This window comes from Musa acuminata, chromosome BXJ3-10, assembly GCF_036884655.1.
Source record: "Musa acuminata AAA Group cultivar baxijiao chromosome BXJ3-10, Cavendish_Baxijiao_AAA, whole genome shotgun sequence".
Lineage (NCBI taxonomy): Eukaryota > Viridiplantae > Streptophyta > Magnoliopsida > Zingiberales > Musaceae > Musa > Musa acuminata.
In genome coordinates, this window is record NC_088358.1 from 32,520,693 (window position 1) to 32,540,658 (window position 19,966).

General features: G+C 41.7%; 3 protein-coding genes and 2 pseudogenes across 3 annotated transcripts; 4 read left to right on the top strand and 1 right to left on the bottom strand.

Annotated features, from left to right (window-relative positions):
* The first annotated feature begins 2,228 nt into the window (after positions 1 to 2,228).
* LOC103969604 (lysM domain-containing GPI-anchored protein LYP6-like) lies at positions 2,229 to 4,471 on the top strand. Its single transcript, XM_009383189.3, has 5 exons — positions 2,229 to 3,064; positions 3,489 to 3,606; positions 3,675 to 3,836; positions 3,921 to 3,952; positions 4,055 to 4,471. The coding sequence occupies exons 1-5, from the start codon at positions 2,395 to 2,397 to the stop codon at positions 4,333 to 4,335; spliced, it is 1,263 nt and encodes a 420-aa protein (XP_009381464.2). The 5' UTR covers positions 2,229 to 2,394; the 3' UTR covers positions 4,336 to 4,471.
* A 1,542-nt stretch (positions 4,472 to 6,013) lies between these two features.
* LOC135651076 (ethylene-responsive transcription factor ERF014-like) lies at positions 6,014 to 7,180 on the top strand. Its single transcript, XM_065170867.1, has one exon. It carries the CDS (start codon positions 6,309 to 6,311, stop codon positions 6,972 to 6,974), a length of 666 nt encoding a protein of 221 aa, XP_065026939.1. The 5' UTR covers positions 6,014 to 6,308; the 3' UTR covers positions 6,975 to 7,180.
* A 719-nt stretch (positions 7,181 to 7,899) lies between these two features.
* Positions 7,900 to 10,747, top strand: LOC135651075 (uncharacterized; annotated as a pseudogene).
* Positions 10,748 to 12,025: 1,278 nt separating this feature from the next.
* Positions 12,026 to 14,378, top strand: LOC135651042 (triacylglycerol lipase OBL1-like; annotated as a pseudogene).
* A 2,145-nt stretch (positions 14,379 to 16,523) lies between these two features.
* LOC135650842 (heat stress transcription factor B-1-like) lies at positions 16,524 to 19,259 on the bottom strand. The gene is made up of 3 exons (XM_065170466.1): positions 18,905 to 19,259; positions 18,493 to 18,796; positions 16,524 to 17,672 (listed from the first exon to the last, which is right to left on the bottom strand). Exons 2-3 carry the CDS (start codon positions 18,718 to 18,720, stop codon positions 16,986 to 16,988), a joined length of 915 nt encoding a protein of 304 aa, XP_065026538.1. The 5' UTR covers positions 18,721 to 18,796; positions 18,905 to 19,259; the 3' UTR covers positions 16,524 to 16,985.
* Between the last annotated feature and the right edge of the window lie 707 nt (positions 19,260 to 19,966).

The window sequence follows — 19,966 nt, forward strand, 5'->3', positions numbered from 1 at the left end:
CTTAATTTTCTATGCAGCAAAATAAGACGTATGGGGAGTAGCTCCAAACAACGATCGATCCAACTGACAATGACGCATGCCCCTCAAGTCAAGAGGGTGATATTTCCCAAGTGTTCCTGGTTTTGGTGCGAGCGATGGTCAACCCCATGGAATTTTGAGGGCTGACGTCCTTATCGTCACCCAGAACCAAACACAAACAAATGGCGGCTATCGCCTACCATGACATGAAGCTTCTCAGGCTGATACATGCTGGCTTTAGCTTATACATGACGGCGAAAATTTACATGGTTCGACTTCCACCACCGTCTCAAGTTTGGCATTCCATCGTCTCCCAACTCATCTTAATTTGGCGCCTAATAGTTGCATCCATCGGGACTGATTAGTGTGGGGAGCTACATATGCTTGCAAGCCAAATCACACCAAAATTTGCATTCTTCTTATGTGTTTTTGTTTTTCTTCATCGTTTTTTCATAGTTAATATGAATTAATCTCCGTTGCGGCCTTTTAAATCATGCACCAGAAAGAATACAAAGTTAAAAATCGAGTTTTCCTTTTATTTCCAACAATATCATTTAATTTCCATAACGAAAACAGTCCTAAGATAAACTAGGTTTAGATAAATTTCTCTAATATTCCTCACAAGAGAAGAAGAAGAAGAAGAAGAAGAAGAAGAAGAAGAAGAAGAAGAAACCATAAGTTCTCTAAGATCATGTATTACATTCAATTCCGATGCTAATATTTTGGAGGCTATCATCACACACTATGGAACAAACGTTTACCAACTCAGCTTCATTGATGGCTGATTCCCAACTATGGTCAACTCCTCGCAATATTCAAGCACACTAGCTAAAGCTGTCTCCAGGAGGCAATTTGGCATCTCCTTAATGGTACCCGAGAAGCCTCTCACATGTACAGAATCCCAAGAATGAAAGCTTCTGAGATCAGCCTGGAAACTGTCAACAAGAAGACCACCAACCATTCCCATCTCTTCCTACCATTAAACTCAAGCAGAAGTTTACTAAAAGAACTGCCACAGCAACCACCAACTCAATATAGTATGTGGGGGGGGTGTATATCTACTTGCAGAACAGCCAAGAGTTTGTCCAAACAGTTGACGAGGCCACAAGTTGAGATCTTCACATTTGAAGTTAGTTTGATTAGAGAAGGAAGTCCCCTTGTCTTTGTTTGAGAGTTTCTTCTTTAACTACTGCTGCCTAGGGAATGCTAAGACATTTAGTTATATGTCTCAGATCTTAGTTACAGGGCGACTCATCGACCATGTACGTGTGTACTGCTTGCTGGACGAAGGATGCATGCATGGCTTTAACTGCTTGTCCCCTTTTTTTTTCCCCTGAAAAATAAATTGATTAACTATATTATACTATTCCACAAAACACTCTTAGTGTATCAAAAATAAATAGAGGCTTCACCGTCGATTGACCATCTCTCTCTCTCTCTCTCTCTGCAATTGGATCAGCCATTGCTACGCAGTATTAACTGCTTGTCTTATGATTCAATCAGATGCAATATAATTAACTAGAGAAAAGTCTTCCGTTTGGGCAGCAGCTAACCCCTAAATTGAAATCTTGCATCCATCAAGAGATAATGTATATTATCATTCCCAACAAAAAAAAAAAGAAGAAGAAAGAAAATCTAATTGTCGTTTGTGACCATTTCAATCTCTTTTCTTATATATGTTTGATCTTTAAGTAGGGCGATCGAGCCAGGCCAAGATTCAACATTATTTATTTGTTAAGTTCTTGGACTTGACTAAGGCCTTGAATGAGTCACGAAGACCAAAGAATGAGTCAAAATGGTTGTGCATAATTTTTGTCACCACCATGTCGAATGGTTGTGCATAATTTTTGTCACCATCATGATTTTTTTTTATGAACCAACCAACACCCATACAATTTCTCTAATGTCGCATAGTTGTATTAAGTAAAATATTTTATGTTTGTAATTTTTTTACCTTTCGGTTTGTGAAAATGATTTCATCTATATGTTGAATATATCGCATAGCTATTTTATTTATTTATTTTTGATACTTATATACAACATTGATGATGGAAGAACTTGTCTTTTTTTTCCTTTTACTTTCTTTTTGATAAACATTACAATTCATCATAGAATCAAACTTTGCTCCCAAACAAAGAATTCATAAAGAGCACAAGAGCGTCCCCACTCCATTCTGTCACTTCCTTTCTCTCCTCTCGATACATTTGAAATCACGGGGAAGCGGACCGTTGCTCCGCAGGCTTTTTCTTTCATCTCTCCTCCTTTTCCTTTCCTCCTCCTTCCCTCCATTTGCACCACCAGCCCAAGCAAGGCATCTGCGAGTTCTGGCCACCACCACCACCACCACCACCATCTGCTGGTTTCTCCGATTCAAGCATGCACATGGAGAACTCCTCCTCCTCCTCCCCCCATCTCTTCATTGCCTTCTTCTCCCTCCTCCTAACTGGCGTCCTCGCCAAGTCGACCATCGAGCCCTGCTCAGGCTCTGAGTCCTGCCCGGCCCTACTCGGTTACACGCTCTACGCCGACCTCAAGCTCTCCGAGGTCGCCGCCCTGTTCCACGTCGACCCCCTCGCCATCCTCGCCGCCAACGCTTTCGACCCCGCCGTCCCCGACGTCGAGGACCGCATCCTCCCCGCCGGGCTACTCCTCCGCATCCCCACCCGCTGCTCCTGCGCTGACGGCATCCGCCGGTCCCTCGCCGCCCGGTACCGCACCCGCCCCGGCGACACCCTCGCCTACGTCGCCTCGTCCGTATTCGGCGGCCTCGCCTCCCCGGACCAGATCCGCGAGGCCAACTCCATCCCCGACCCGTCCGCGCTCGACGTAGGCCGGACCCTCGTCATCGCCCTCCCCTGCGCCTGCTTCAATCTGTCCGACAACTTCCTCCCGGCAATCTACCTCTCCTACGTCGTCAGGCAGGGGGACAGCGTGCCGAGCATTGCCGCCGGGTACTCCACCACGGCGACCGACATCATGAACGTGAACGCGGTGGGCGGTCCCGCTGCGATCAGTCCCGGCGATGTACTCGTCATTCCCTTGCCAGGTGAAAACCACTAGCTCTACTCAGTTGCTGATCTATCGCTACTCAATGCATCGTTGCAAAGTCTGAATACAATCTGTACTTGGAACTTAGCTACATCCTATACGTTTGTGCCAAAACACTGGTTCTTGACAGAGTAACAGCCCTTCAGTCAGTAAAATTTCATGCATCATTCATCTTATGGGCATTTTCTACCGATAAATACGTTGGTGTTTTGTGTTATTACATTAGTTTAACCTGAATGATGATCTTCATTTTCGATAGTGTTTCTGTTCTCTGTCAAGTCTAAATTAGACTCTGTTTCCTAGTGGGAGTATGTGCTTATTTCTTCTGTGATGGAAGAGTTCATCTGCTGCAAGTTGATATCCCATCGACTCACCTATAATTACACTTGAGTTTACTGCTTCCTCTTCACCTTCCTATACAGCATGCGCATCGATGCTCCCAAATGACGCCTCCGATTTCGGCTTGATTGTGGCAAACGGCACTTATTCCATCACTGCTAGCCAGTGCGTCCAGTGCAGTTGCGGCCCAGGAAATCTCAAGTAATTAGAAACTCGTTTCCTCTCTTCCCAACTCCTTTTCTATCTCATAATGCTTGCGATCTTTGCAGATTGTACTGCACGCCAGCTTCCCTGTCGGTGTCGTGTTCGAGCATGCAATGCAGAGGTAGCAATCTTATGCTCGGAAATATTACTGCCAGGTCGAGCAGCGCTGGTTGCAGCGTCACCTCCTGTACTTACGGTGGTTTCGTCAATGGATCCATCGTCACCAAGTACGCATGTGTTTTGGTGGGGTATTTCCCATCATATATTCCTTTGTAAATTCCAGCTACTGATTTCATTTTACCCTTTTGCAGGTTGACTGCGTCGCTTCAACCTCGTTGCCCAGGTAATTATTGATACTCAATGGCTCATTTCTACTTTTTTTGGCGTAAAACATCTGCAATCTGATCTGTAATACGACTACGCTGCATGCCGTTGACTGATGCAGTGCAACCTCAGATTCCTTCGCTCACAGCACCACCAACAACACTAGTGCATGACCTATTCCTTGCTCCGACGCCATTGCCACTCCCACCACAACCAGGTGGCGCCGTGCCAACACCAAAAGAGTCGCCCAAGTCGTCATCAGTGTCGGGGGAGTTCGCACTTCCTGGTGTCTCTCCTGCAATCGGCCCCGATGGTGGTGCCGCAATGGCCAGCTCCGTAAGCCCATTGGATCACGGGAGAGAGATGCTTCTGCTTTGTTTATTTCTCAGATTCTTGCTGTAAATCTTGGTCGAACCTTTGTCCTGGAATTCAACTGAGCTTTAAGTTTTGTCTGATATATCTGATATCGGACTGATGAAACACATATAATGTCGCTGTTCTGTTCAATTTTTGCAATTGCTCAATGCAATAATTTGTTGGCCCAAAATTATTTGCTGCATTAGAAAGATGACTAAGAAAAGGTTGTGAACCGCAAGTTTTCCTCGTCTGGTGCCTAAAAATCCACCATCGGTAAACTATGTTTTTATTTTATGTTTTTTGGCTGTATACAAGTTGAAATGCTGAAGGCATGTGTTGACTTTGATATTTTCGAAGCCCATGAGAAGGTTAGTCAAGTCGATCATATGATCATATGAGACACGGATTTCTTGATGGTTTAATCCTTTGGAATCTTGCTAAATTTGTTCCGCTAAATTTTGGGTCACGAAAATAATTAATATCTCCTAAATCTTCTGTGCATACAGATTCTTGAGACCAATTTTACATGACTTATTTATCTCTCCCCTCTACACGTCAATTTTATGTAGCGGATGGGATGGAAACCTCCAATTCCAGATAACCAAACTCCTCCAATTTCTCACTCCAATCTGTTAAAAACTGAAGCATCCTCGTCTTTCCTTGTTTATTAGATCTTATGACCTTCTAAAGGTTTGTGGGTGGTCAATGATGTGAAAAAAATGACACATTAAAGAAGAGAGGATAGTTTGATACATTAAAGAAGAGAGGATGCAGGCAGATGTTTTCGAATTATTTATTGTATTATTGTGAGACGTGAAACCAGTAGGAACATTCCTTGAAGCTGTGGTTGGTGTTCTCGTTTTCCTTCTATATTTTGTTTGTTTAGTCTCAATGATGGTCTCTATTCATTTTAATGGCATGAGTAGAATATTTTATTTGAATTAAATGATTATGATTCAAGAATTTGCCCTCTCTCAAATTATTCTAGCTCTCGCTTCTTGCTTCCTGGGACATGATGATTCATTCGAGGAAGTCACGGCAAGGAACTCAAAACGTCATGTGCCAATTCGGCAACACCATGTCGAGAGAGTATGAACTGCAAGTACATTATTTCTTAGATCATATGCTTGAGTTTGGAATGGTCAAAGTTGATTCCAACTCCATTCCCATCGTCCCCATCGGGAGCCCGATAACTAAGAAGGTCACTGGAAAGTACGTACGCACCAACCGATCTAAGATGACGTACGAACAATATTCTGTCAGCCGTAATATACCAAGGACGGCGTCCTTCCTCAAAGGAATGTAATATACCAAGTTCGGCTTCCTCAAATGAATGAGGTCCAACAATATTATCCTCGTGCTACCATGATCCATGGCCGAAATCCGTCATGTGAAAGTGATACCGATGGGCGACGAGGGAGAAGCAGGTGTTGGGGTTCTGAGTCACCGACGCGGTTTAGTTCAGGAGGACAGTGGAGATCCAGCTATTTAGAGTTAGTAGTTTGATGTCTCCCCGACTATCGATGTCACCAGCTGTTTTCCTCTCACCTTCAGCTCCTGGAAGCTGCCTCCGAGTCTTAATGTTTCTGATAGCTTTCATGTTTGTCAGCCATCGTGCGTTTGAACAAAGTAAGCAAAGCCATCTAGAAAGCGATAAAACAATTCTCTACGTTTAAAAATACATCACAGGGAAGCAAAGATCTACTTGGAAGATGGGTCATTCAAGAACATGAAGCCAGCATGACGAGTTTCTATTATAACCTTGACTAGTCTCACGAGGAGGGATTGTTGATGGTTCCCTGCATAGTAACGTATGTAGATTATGGTATGAACAACATAAATGGTAAATTATTACTCTTCACTCTTGCTTCCTGGTTTTCACCGCATGAGCTCTACCAAACTGTCCTCTATAAATAAGCTACAAGCCGCCCCATTTCGAGCATACAAGAAAGATAGCAATTGCTTGTGCTGAAGAGACAGACAGAGCGGACAGCACAAAAGCGCATCATCGAGCAGCCATGGTGAAGAACAGCAGCAAAGTTCTACAAGATGCAGATGGCTACATTGGAGTTGCAAACAATCCTCATGGCACCAACTTCCCACCGAAGCTCGGCAGCAATGGCAAGAGGCAGTACAGGGGTGTGAGGATGAGGAGCTGGGGCTCTTGGGTCTCAGAGATCAGAGCACCGAACCAGAAGACCCGGATATGGCTAGGCTCCTACTCCACACCGGAGGCTGCGGCCCGGGCCTACGATGCGGCACTCCTCTGCCTCAAGGGTAACTCCGCAAGATTGAACTTTCCTACTTCTCCATGCATTCAGCTTCCGGACACCACCATGTCCCCCAGGTCCATCCAGAGAATGGCTGCTGCTGCTGCCGCCGCCGCTGCCAATGCCGCATTACCATTTCCGAGCCCTGATACAACGCCGCCTTCTTCGCCTCTTGATTCGTTTCGGCCACCGTCATCAGATACCTCTGATGATGAAACGTCGAGGACGACAAGCCCCGAGGAAGAAGGAATGCTGAGTGGGCATTTTCTGATGGACCCGTCGATTAATTTCGAGGCCTTTTTCCAGTCACCAAAGTGCATGGATTATATGCTCAATGCATCTGCCTTCTTTGCTCCGTCGCAATCTGAGGAGTGGGAAGAGGAAGGTGACATCACGCTGTGGAGCTTCTGCTGATTACTTGCGTTCCGTTCGGTGATCTCCAATGGCATGCCATCTTTTAAGGCTGTTCCATTAGCTTCTAATTATATATATGTTTTTTTCCCAAAGGGAAGGAATTCTGCTTTCGATGTATACAATCTGTGAACTCTATTCAAGTTATAATGGACTGAAAATTTTGTGCCATTAAAATGGAAGCACATCTCCCATTAATTGCCCTGTTTTTGTCAATCAGGAATGATCCATGTTTATATGAGAAGCTGTGCAGATAGGAGAGCAAAGAAACATGTACTGAATCAAGCTCGTCAAGGTCAATCGTAGACAGAAATGAGCTTCTCGGGAAAGATGGGAAGATTTGGTATGGACTTACGAAGAGAATCATATTGGTCGATCACGACTCGGTTAATGCTACGAGTTTAAGCAGAGTCAATGCAAGACTTTCTTGTTGGCTGATATGATAAATACGGATTATGTTGAAGTAAGATAATGTGCTCAAAATCATGAATTGTTGACCGATATGATAAATATATAAGACTAGATCTGTAAGGTATGCTAAGTATTTTAAGACTTCCAATTGGATTTGAAGTACTCTTAATTACATATATATTTTTTTGTTTGTTTGTAGAATTAGGGATTCAAGAATGAATAGGAATCCTTAGTGAATTAGGATTTATTATTATAAATATATAATATATCTTTAGATTTTGATGGATGGGAAAGATGTGAGTAAATATGTTTAGAATTTATGCGAGAAGATGCCAAAAAAAAAAAATAGTCCCTCGTGCCGAAGGCGGATCCAAGATCCGAAATCAGTGCCGATCGATCCTACCCGAATCCGATGGTCCACAGCACATCCGAGTATCACGGCTAGCAGGATCGAAGACGTTTGGCGTGGATGTTTCACAGCCTTAAAAGCCAAATCATGTCCGTCGGTTTTGGATCAAACACACCATGCTCCCCATAGAGATCTGGTCACCGATGTGAGTGCAAGATTCTTTCCGCAAGCGTTTCCCCTTTCAAATTCTCCTCTTTCTTCGCCATGGCTTGCGACGAGAGGTTGATCGAGATAGAGGTGCACAAGAGTCAGCTCACCCGCACGCGGTCTTCGCTCCTTCGCTCCACCGCCGGTCGATACTCCATCCAGAGCATCTCCTCCGTCGCCGAGGCCGACTACGAGGAGGAGAAGCCCCACCGCCCCGGTCGCCGCCCGAACCACCACCATCACCACTTCCTCCTCCTTCCCTGTCTCCTCTTCTTTTACCTCATGCGTGACTTCCCTTTCTTCGCCAACCTCCTCTTTTGCTCCGCCCTCATCTCGGTCGCCTCGTTTGCCGCCTGCCGCGCTTCTTCGGTCGAGTGGTTCATCGGCGACGAAGACGGCCGTCGCCGCCACCAATCCGAGAAGAAGGAGGAGTACAACTGGAGGACCGTCCGCGAGGGGGTGTAGGTCTATAGCAACGGCGACTCCTACGAGGGGGAGTTCCACTGTGGCTGATGCACCGGCAGCGGCTTGTACCGCTTCTTCGCGGCGAAGGGGCGGTACGAGGGCGACTGGGTCGACGGAAAGTACGATGGCCACGGGATCGAGACCTGGCGCGGGGAAGCCGGTACTGGGGGCAATACCTCAAGGGCCTACGGCACGGGTTCGGGGTGTATATGTTCTATAGCGGGGACAGCTACTTCGGCGAGTGAGCCGGCGGTCAGAGTCACGGGGTCGGCTTGCAGAGATGCTCCGACGGCAGTCGCTACTCTGGGGGTTTCAAGGCCGGCGTCAAGCATGAAATCGGCTGCTACCATTTCAGGTAAAGAATTTTCCTCAACGTTAGCTTCTTTGGGTTAAAATTTTGTTCTGCCGTTTATTTAATTGTCCAAAAATTTTGCACATTTTAATTTTGATTGTTATCAGTCACAATTTGGGGGGAAATTTGGAGTGGAAAAAGGAAGAGCGTTCCTGCAATTGATTGTGGAACTTATATTTAGCTGCTGTTGAATCGAATTAATGGAACAGTGAAGTGTGGATTCAGTCTGAGTTTTGACTTATTTAAGTTTCAAATTTGGACTGCACATTGCCACCTGTCTGACTTAATTATCATTGTCGTCTGACTGGTTTTCACATTGGGTTTGTCTAATGTTTGGTGTCTGAGAAGGATGAGATCATTTTTTAGTGATCGAAATTATCAACTGATTGTTTTGTTAATTCTAGTCATGTTATTGAGTAACTTGTGGGTGAAGATTTGAACCAGTTCACAAGGCAAACATCGGAGGTTTTTCATGAAATTAGATTGAAGTTAGTCTGCGATAGAAGGTTTCAGTGGCATTTTTAATGTTAGTGGGTTATATGGGGTTTGCAGTTTCCAGTCTAATATCCAGATGCAGGCCTCTAGTTTTTCCTGTCACACTTGGTCGTCCGATTGTTTTAGATGGTATTATAAAACAGCATTTAGCCACTTTCAGTATCCTGATTGACATTTTATTTTTGTTTCTGGTTTCTTTAGTGACCACAACATCCGGGTACATTCACCCACAGATATGCTCTGTTATTCTCTTCTTATGTTGTTATATATAAATACTCATCTGCATATGAGATTGGTTTAGCTACTTTTGTGGTTAAAAGATTTAGATTCGTTGTGAATTGGTGCTTTTCCTTGTTGTTTTGTGTTTTCCTCCATGTTAATTGCGGATTGATCATTTAATTATGACTAGAAGTCTAGTAATTTTCTGACTCCTCATGTCAGTAGTTTTTTGTTGATTTTAGAACCTATTCAAGATAAATCCGAAATCATAGCTAGAGCATGCTTTACAAACCGAAGCATTCAAAATCTTAGCTCGGTCATAGTATAATAATTTGTTTGATAGATCAATATGGTGTGATGTTGTCCTAACAGCAGAGAACTTCTGTTGCTGTAGGAATGGTGACCAGTAATCTGGAGAGTATTTTGGTGATAAGATACATGGTTTTGGAGTCTATCGCTTTGCTAATGGTCACCGTCATGAAGGTTCATGGCATGAGGGCAAGAAACAAGGTTTTGGATTATACACATTCCGGACTGGCAAGACAAGATCAGGCGATTGGGATTGTGGAGCTCTAAAGAACTCTCTAGTCCCATCAGATCCTGCTGTCCGGCAAGCTGTTCAAGTATCTGTGCTTCCATTGTGTTCAACTAATCTTTTTTTTTTTGGGTGTGTTTAACTAATCTTTGTAGTCTTCTGATACATGCATGATCCAAAATTTCAAACATGTTCTATTGAATCAGGCTGCTCGAAGATCTGCGGAGAAAGCTGCTCTTGTCCCAGGGGTAGATGAGCAAGTAGACGGGGCCGTAACTGCTGCTCAAGTTGCTGCTATTAAAGCTGTGCAGAATCAGATGTATGGCATGTTTCGCGAGACTGATGTTTAAGGTCCAGCATTTTCTCAAATTGTACGCTTGCCTACGAGTCGCTGAGTTAGTGACCGGCTAGGCAAAAGGCTACCTGAGTGGGAAAGGGAAGCTGATGACACCAGATACAAACACCAAGCATTGCTCTGAGATGTGAAATGTACATATCTCCACATGTTCATGATCTGAATTACGTTTAGAGTTCCAAGGATCCTGTTCTTAAAAGTTTCAGATGTAGAGTACTCAGTCAAATCTGATGATCCCATGTGCTCATGTTTGCTTATATATGGCTGTGCACATTGGAATCACAAACTTCTCTCAAATCTGGTATACGATGTATTATTTCATGTATCTTGAATTGAATTGTACCAATACCAACAGTCTTATAGGATATATTGTTTCCCATTAAGACAACACCACCATCAATATTGGGGCACATATGGTATGAACAGTTTGAATTAAGGATCCAATTGTTGCTAGAGCAACTCTTAGATACCATTAAGACAGTCTTAACATCTACTGGAGGAGTTCTCACTAGTCTCCTTCTTAACTTCAAGTTTAAGACATTCAACTTTCTGGTGCCCTTTCTTGTGAGACTAATTACATTTGCCTTTCCTAGTCTTTGACTTTGATCTTGATTAATCTCTATTATTCCCTAACTCTTTTCTTTACCTCTTCCTTTTAGCTATCAAACCACTCACTGAATTTTGAGTCTAATTTTCTAACACCTTTTTCTTCAACTCTTTTAGAGTACAGAGCTGCCTTAACATCCTCAATAGAGATTTCATCTCTCCCATATAACATCATGCCAATAAAAGAACATAACAAAATCAAAGTTTGATCCTCATCAATAATCTTAACATTAATATTTTTTTTTCAAATCCACAATAATTTTATTGAGTTCATTAATATGATTTTTTTTTAATTTGCAAACCTTCTACCTATCTTTTGCGACAGACAATGTGACATGCCAATCATACACAAATAAGATTGATGTGGCAAACTTACAGAATGAATAAAAATCTTCATTTTCTGTAGTCTTTAATACGTTGATTAACAATTAGTTATTACATTTCTCAACGTCATTAACTTTATCGATTGTCTGCATCACAAGGAAGTAACACAAATCTAGTAATCGTCATGTCTTTATTTCTTGAAATTGTCACAAGGATTTTCTCAGATGGGGCAAGCATTACTATAGTTTTACAATAATAGATAATGGATATTAGTGTGATAGATTGCAAGCTATATTCAAATGGAAAATGGCGTTGCTTTATCGTTAAACATTCAAAACAATTATCACACAATTCATCATCTCCTGAAAATGTAAAAATGTTCCTCCGAAACACTTGATGAGGAGATGGAGACGGTAGCTAAATTGGTAGACCATCGAGGAGTGCCCATAACAACATTGTTTTCATGTGTTTCTCATTTCACGAGGACAGCGAGTTGGGACCGTCGCTCGAACCGCCGGTCGGAGGAACCATCATCCAGTCAAAAGACACTGCGAGCTTTTCTTTGAAGGGTGCATGCAAGTATATATATATGAAGTTAAGACACGCAGATCCCAAGCCAAGTATGCCCATCGCCAGAGTATTAAGCATTCTCTTGGTATAAACTTCTCAAGATACAGAGCTTGAAGACAGCTCTCATGATTCAATGACAGACAGCGTGTCCCCTTCTCCATTCTTCATGGCCTCTGAGTCTGATAGCAACCACATGGTCTTAAGGCCAGACAAGACGGGTTTTCCATCTCTTCCAACTCTTGTTTAGAACAAAACTCGATGGGCATGTATCCATCGAAACTCCCATTGGCATGGATCTCGACTGGGAGAGACGGAGATGGGCTATCTTCTTCTCTGTCCTCCTGCAGAAGATACTTATGTTTGTTAGGAAGCCGATGGCTTGGTTTGGATCTGCGATCGAGTACTGGCCGAACCTTCTGTCGGAGAATCATGGTTTCATCTCGCTCTTGTTTAATATCTTGACAGGTCCGTATATATATATATATGCATGTTAAATATATTTAGCAGCTCAGTTAAGACTATAACTACAGCATATATCAGAAATTATTTGTATTGTCCTCTGGTCTCGATGTGTGTTATTATGTGTGATATTTCTCAACCCTATTTTGCCATTGAAATATATGTGCGATCAATGAATAACAATCATATTTCAAGCCCCTATTCTTCCATCCATCAAATGCTGAAAAATGATCCAACTGACAGTCGTTAAAAAAGGTAGCATTGAGCTCAAATATGTGTAGTTTGTAAAATGGTTTAGTATACAAAATAATCGCTTCTAATTTCCTCTTCGTACATAAAAAATACATCGATTTTCTCCATTTTTATTTCTGTAAAAGAATAAACATGAATGAAAGCTGACACTGTGTGATTCCTTCTCTTCAGGGAGAGTGGTCTTTCCAAAAAAAGGGTCATCAACTTATAGAACTGTTATTGGATTTAGTGACACGAGAGTGGAATTGGATAGGAAGATTAAACCAACCGACAAGAAGTATCACGCAGCACTGTCGATGATGGCCGCAAAATTGGCTTATGAAAATGAATCATGCATCCAAAGCATAGTCAGAAACCCTTGGAACGTAAGTTTTTGTTTCCTTTTCCTTCATTTTGGAACTCTTTGTTGCATACTGTAAAAGCATTATCTCATCATGGAATGCTTAGATGATTCAGTTCAAATCTCTATGCATGTCTGCAGATGGAGTTCTTGGGGTTCTACAATTGCTGGAACGGTAAGAGCTACATGCCCTTTAAATACAGCCGAAAAGCCATCTGAGTTACTTCACAGATTGTTATCCATCTCGTCTTGTACCCATTCTCCTGAAGTGGCAACTAAGAAAAAAGATTAGACCGGGATTAATTACATGATCATGATGATTCACACTAGAACGATATTTGCTTCATTGAGTGCACACTCATTTGCTTATTTTAGCAGCCGCAATCTACGCATTGCTACGGATTACTTGCGTATTGCTCTCATAAAACATGTTTCGCATGGGATGCTACAGAATACCAGAAGCAGTTCAGCACACAAGCATTTATGTTCAGTGACAAAACGGGTGATGCCGAGCTCATCGTAGTGGCATTTCGAGGCACCGAACCCTTCGACGCAGTTCAGTGGTGCACGGACTTTGACATCTCACATTACCAGATACCACATGTCGGGAAGGTCCACCAAGGCTTTTTGAGAGCCTTGGGATTGCAGAGGAAGCTTGGGCTACCCAAGGAACTGAATGGGAGTAGAGTAAGCCCACCATATGCGTACTACGTCATAAGAGAGAAGCTCCGGGATGTGCTGAGCCGGAACGAGAGGGCCAAGTTCTTGGTCACCGGGCACAGCTTGGGAGGGGCTCTTGCAATACTCTTTGCGTCCATCTTGGCAGTGCATGGGGAGAACTGGCTGTTGGATAGGCTTCAGGGAGTGTATACATTTGGGCAGCCCAGGGTGGGAGATCGAAATTTTGGGGAGTTTGTGGAGCAGTACTTGGACAAGCCTAAAAGGAGGTACTTTAGGTTTGTGTATTGCAATGATATTGTGCCGAGGGTGCCCTTTGATGACTCTGCTCTCTCGTATAAGCACTTTGGGACATGCGTGTACTTCAACAGCCTCTACAAACCGAAGGTGAGAAGGGTATCTTCCGTACTTAACCAATGATTATTGTTCCATGAGAGCCTATCTATTTATACTTGAACTACAAGAGCTGATGGTCTTGAAACAGGTGATGAAAGAGGAACCAAATAAAAACTATTTCTCCCTTTGGACACTTATCCCAAAGTACACAAACGCATGGTGGGAGCTCATCCGAAGCTATCTCATTGGATTTGTCAGAGGCCCAGAATACAAGGAAGGGAAGACTATGAGGTTACTGAGACTTATTGCGCTGGTGTTTCCTGGGCTTGCACCGCACTTCCCTCAAGACTACAACAACTGCACTCGACTGGAGACTTCTCCTGCACTCGACAAGAGACTCGTGTGACGTGGGATATTCAGCTTCTACATCCTCGTCATGTTTGGAGTCTTTATCGTGTTGAATAATTGGATCATAGTTTCATATATTGTTAATATTAATATTGATTTTGGTGTCTTGAAAATGAGTGAAAATGAGGGGTTAAGGTTTCATTTATTAAAATTATAGTTGTGCCCTTATAAGTTTTTACTTCCAACTTATGTCATTTTAATAGTTCTACCTTTCAAAAAATATATTTTTATTATATATATCTTAAATAAAATTATAGTTTACCATTTAGAAATTAAATTTTTTTTACTTATGCCCTCGATTAAAAAATTGAATATTTTATTTTATTTTACTTAAATATTTTGATCGGGATTGTCAATGTCTATTTTTTGGTTGCTTGACTGAATTTAGATCCGATCAATCAGATCAAATTAAAAAAAAAATCAATTTTTGATCAATTTTTAATTTTAACGATCCTAATTGGACGAATGGTTCACTCAAATCTATTAGTTTAATTTAGGTAGCTCGATTCCGAGCTTGCCTAATTAAATAAAGTTGATTGGTCTAAAGGTTTCATATGAAATTTAATAAATAAATATTATGATTTTTATAGTTTTCTCATATGATATATTGATAAAATTTTACATGTGATAATTATAAATCTAATTATTGTTCTTAGATATTTATTTGATTAATCACATGCATATATTTGAAATTATAAAATAATAATTATTTTTCACATAAAAAGTATGATTTATGATTTATCATGATTATAATTATCATATGAGTTTTTCATTATGCTGATTAATATTTAAAAATAATTATGGTTATTGTTTTCTTATTATTGAACTATTTTGACATATATTAGATTTAAAAACTTTATTGAATATTATTTATAACTTATATCTCTTAATTTTCTCTAACTAATAGCTACTAAAGTAGCTTAGGATGGTATGAATTATAATAAATATTTTATAAATTATAAAATATTTTATATTATTTGATTAGTCTTATAGTCGCAAGTAGCCCAGACCATTAACTTATAAAATTATATTGAAGAATTAATCTTAAATGATATAAAAGAAAATAATATTCATAATAGTATATATAATTAGGATATTCAAATGATCCCAAAGGATAATCTATTTTAAATAATTATATGATATGATATGATAATATTGTCTTGGATATCCTTATAATTTAGGGTTGTATACCAAAGATAGTAATACTATTCCATATGGATGATATCGGTCTAATATAAATAAATTAATTTTATGTGAACACTAGATATGTCAATATTTTAATAAGAGATAAAATAGAAATGATATCAGTAGTTCAATATTTATTAAGAAAAACCTAAAGTATTAATATTATATTATTTTTATTATAGTAGTACTTTCATCATTATATTTTTGTAATTGTCTATATTTTTTTAATTAAATTGTTATAAATAGTTTGAGTATATATAATTTATATTGCATGTGTCAGATCTTAATCGAATAAGTTGAAAGGATCATAAACATAATTACTGAAAATTTTAAAAAATAAATAATTGATCTAATTGATCGGAAAAGATTAAACAACTTAATTTTATAATAATTACTAATAATATTTAGACTTTATTACAGTCTACTTGGGAATTAATATAGTTATTGTCATTTATTTATTTCCTTAAATTATGATGAGGACTTTTTTTGAGATGGGGCAAGGATTACTATAGTTTTATAATAATAGATCATGGATCTTAGTATGATTGATTACAAGCTATATTCAAATGACAAACGGCGTTGTTTTATCTTTAAGCATTTAAAACAATCATCACAAAATTCAGTGTTTCATTATCTCCCAAACATGTAAAATGTACATTTCCGAAACACTTAAATGCGGACGGAGATGGAAGGCGGTAGCCAAATGGTCGACCGTCTACGCACCCATTACAACATTGTTTTTCTTTAGTTTCATGTGTTCTCATTTCACGTCGACAGTGAGTTGGGATCATCGCTCGAACCGCCGGTCGGAGGAACCATCACCATCCAGTCTTTTGACTGGATGATGGTTTTCTTTAAAGAAGGGTGCGTGCAAGTATACATATGAAGTTAAGACATGCAGATCCCAACCCAAGTTTGCCCATCGCCAGAGTCCATCAACCATCATTAGTGATAGAATATTAAGCAAATTATGAGATGAGATTTATATGAAAAAAAAATTTCAATATGAAGGAAAAAAAAATCACAATCTTCCATTATAAAATAATAAAATTACAATTTCATTTTCTCTAGATTAACTAGAGAATATTAATATCGTATAAAAATCAGATTTAATTTTTTTTTCTATATAACTCATATATCATTAGGATTAACAAATTTTAATTAACTCTCATATATCCCATCCCACCACTTAAGTGGATGGAACCACCCAACCCAACAAAAGTTAATACCAATTCAGCTGAGACAGTAATCGAGTCACGAAAGTTTACATGACCGGTCGGTCTTTGAAAATAGTAGCTAAAAGGAAGAAAGTCGAGCACTCATGTTGTGTTACATCACGCCATTCTGCATCCACTAATGTTGTACACGAATGCTCGCCGTCTTCCTTATCTGCTTTACGTGGAGATCATACCGTTGCTATCTTTGTATTCTATAGACACTTGCCCACATTGCTTCAAGCACTCCGAGTTCAGTTGCATACGTTGCTGCTTCCATGCGGAACTGTGGTCGACATGCCCATCCATGGCCAGCCGAAACCCATCTTTATGGGCCGCTCACCGACGCTACAACCGTCGATGCTCTCTTCGCACCGCCCTCTCTTTTGCCTCCTATTCTTGCCACTCTCCTCTCCCTCTATACTCTTCAGCAGCACTCCAAAAAGCTTAAGACCTTGTTCTTCACCCAACTTCCCCTCTTCTGCCTCCTCCTTCTTGGCCTCTGTTTCATATCCTGTTCCAACTGTTAATGCAGCAGTTTCCTGCATCGGATGGCCCGAGTTGAGCCGACTGACATCGACATGGCAGGATAGGAAACCAAGGAGCTGCCGGTACCGGCGCATGGCCTGAGCTAGCTCGGCGTTGAGGATTTGGTTGTCGCTCCTGAGTTTCACGTTCTCGTTTGTGAGGTCCAGAAGATGCTCAGAAGGTGGCTGCAGGGTTGGAAGCGAGCAGGCAGAGGAGGGGCTGTGAGCTTCGTCGGAGCAGGAGAGGGATGGAGGAGGATGACGGTTGTTTCTACCCGCGCTGGATTTTCCAGTAGAGGGAACATGTGGCGGAGCCGCCTTTCGCCGGCAGATGTTGCAGAGAAGCCCCTGCTCCCCTCGCCTGAAGTTGTCATTCGCGAACTCCCACCGATCGGGCACCACCTTGCGGAAGCCCTGGTGGCAGTCAAACAAGAAGAGCATAAAAGAAATCAGCATAGCAAGCTCGAGTAGCATCACATCCCATGGCCATACTAATAATCCTCTGCTTCTTCCGGTCAAATGTTGCTCTATACTTAAAAAGTAAATAAAATTTGCAGATCTGAAAGTGGGCAGAGAAAGTGGAAGCAGCACTTGGAAGAGTCATTTGCCGGCGGGAGGTTGTGTACAGTGGTGGGTGGGTCAAATTAAGAAGCGCACATGATTTTGATCGATGAAGTCGAGTTCTCTGTTTCCGAATTGTTTGAAAGATTCGCAGCGAAAAAGGACAAGCTCTGTTGCTCAAACTCACCCATAGCTTGACAAGAAAGTTCAGAAATTTAATGTAAGAAAGCTGTGGAAATTGGATGCACCCTCACCCTCACCCTCGTGGTTTCCCGCGTAGACTGTTCACGCACCATCACAGTAACAGAGACATGCTTATCATTAACAGTTTCACAGAGGACGAAGTATCGTCACCAACCTTAGCGATGTCTGTTCACGTTGCTGCGAAATCATTTACGAGACAGCCATAGACGATAAATTTCGGTAGAATGTTTTTGTCGGCGGTAAGAAAGTTTCTTACCGAAAATGCCATCCATCAGGATGAGTAAATATTGATTGGAAAACAAAATGGATTAAAATGAAGAGGGGTCAGACGTCAGAAATCAGTAAATTAATGTGCCTGATGATATTGACGATATTATTTCTCGCCTGTAATATTAGTCGGTAAGCTAAGGGAGGAATCCTGCATCGATCGTAACAGCTGGACAAGGGATTAAAGAGCAGAAAGACTTACGTAGGTGTTAAGCTGGCGGACGAAACTGGAGAAGTTGTTGTGCTTGAAGTGGACCGGAAGTAGGTCCCTGGCGAACTCCACCGGCTTCCACACCACGAAGGACGTCCCCTCCATCCCCCAGGATATGACGTCGTCCGTCGCCCCGTCCTCCACCATCTGGTGCGTCTTCAACAGGAACGGCGCCGGCCCTCCGCCGGCACGCCCGGCACAGCTGTTCTTTTTCATCATATTAACTACCTCTTCTGCCTCCACCTCTTCCAGAAGCTAAACCAAGAGCAACCTAAAATCTTGTATCTTCTTTTTCCTATAAGAAGAAGAAGAAGAAAAACAACAACAACAACCAGTACACTAATTGCTTTGCGTCAGAAGGATCGACGCAAGAAGACCAGGAGAGCAGTGAAGAACTCCCAACCCCAGCAGCACCGGAACCCGATGAACCCGATGATGACGTCCCTGTGCAAGCCAAACCGCGTTCCGCGATCAACTTTCCGTCACCGTGCAATTCCAGTTAGCCTCTCGTCTTCCGTAACTCACAGAAACAAGCGAAACCATCGAATCCGGGCGAAGCCATGGAGGTCCAAGGAGAAGATAAAGCTCGCTCTAGAGGGAACAAGCAGAAGGGCAGAGAGAGAGAGAGAGGTGCTTCGGGCTTTTGGCTGTAAATTCTTTGCTTCCGTGATGGGTGGCCACGGTTGCGAAAGTGGAAGCCTCTCCAGACACGCTATGGTCGCAGTCTTTTCGCTGGCGTCGGCGGAAGCTTTTGGTTGCTTCCGGAAAATTCAAAGACCTGAAAGAGGGAGAAAAGAAAGACAAAAATGGTGAGGATCATTCGGTTCTCTACCTACAGCTTGCCACATGTTTTGCACAACAAGGCACTACCAAAAAGAGACGGCAGAGTCCAAGAATCCAAGAAAAATGAATGGCTCGCGTTGGAGCTGCGGGTGGGATGCAATTACGTATTATCTTTTACGTGATTTGTTTTCCTGTATGCATTGATCAAAAGTTTTTCTTAATATAGTTTAATAATATTTTTTATCAAGATTTTTTTTCCCATTTATGACGTCACGAAGTTAGGACGAACAAGTTTCCTGAGGATCACCATCACGGCATATGCACTCCAAGATGTCTTAGTATCAAATTCATTAAACTGATAAGAAACAAGACATCGTATTCTCGACTTTGTCCTTCGTGCGAGTCGGTACGTGTCATGATCTCAATAAAAAATTTAGGTGACATGTTGACGCTTTCCTTCTCGCCCAAAACCAAACAAAATCCATGTATTTTGTCCCAACCATACACAAGATGGAGCAAAATACCTGAGACATATGTGTCGCTTTTATCTCTCTAGGTGTCAAGCTGGCCAACCAATCTCGTATTATACGTCAGTCTTCAGCTACTTCCGTGAGGTCAATATATGTGTTCCATGTGTCTTTCAAGGTAGGAAAACGAGATAAAGAATAGCGGGGGGGTTTTC

What these genes read in the sequence shown, in the direction of transcription:
- LOC135650842 (XM_065170466.1), bottom strand. Translation starts at nt 18,720, where the DNA reads ATGATGAAAAAGAACAGCTGTGCCGGGCGTGCCGGCGGAGGGCCGGCG. An exon ending in TCCGCCAGCTTAACACCTAC is followed by an intron (nt 17,673 to 18,492) that starts GTAAGTCTTTCT and finishes GACTGCCACCAG; the next exon opens with GGCTTCCGCAAGGTGGTGCC.
- LOC135651076 (XM_065170867.1), top strand. Translation starts at nt 6,309, where the DNA reads ATGGTGAAGAACAGCAGCAAAGTTCTACAAGATGCAGATGGCTACATT.
- LOC103969604 (XM_009383189.3), top strand. Translation starts at nt 2,395, where the DNA reads ATGCACATGGAGAACTCCTCCTCCTCCTCCCCCCATCTCTTCATTGCC. An exon ending in TGCGGCCCAGGAAATCTCAA is followed by an intron (nt 3,607 to 3,674) that starts GTAATTAGAAAC and finishes CGATCTTTGCAG; the next exon opens with ATTGTACTGCACGCCAGCTT. An exon ending in AATGGATCCATCGTCACCAA is followed by an intron (nt 3,837 to 3,920) that starts GTACGCATGTGT and finishes ACCCTTTTGCAG; the next exon opens with GTTGACTGCGTCGCTTCAAC.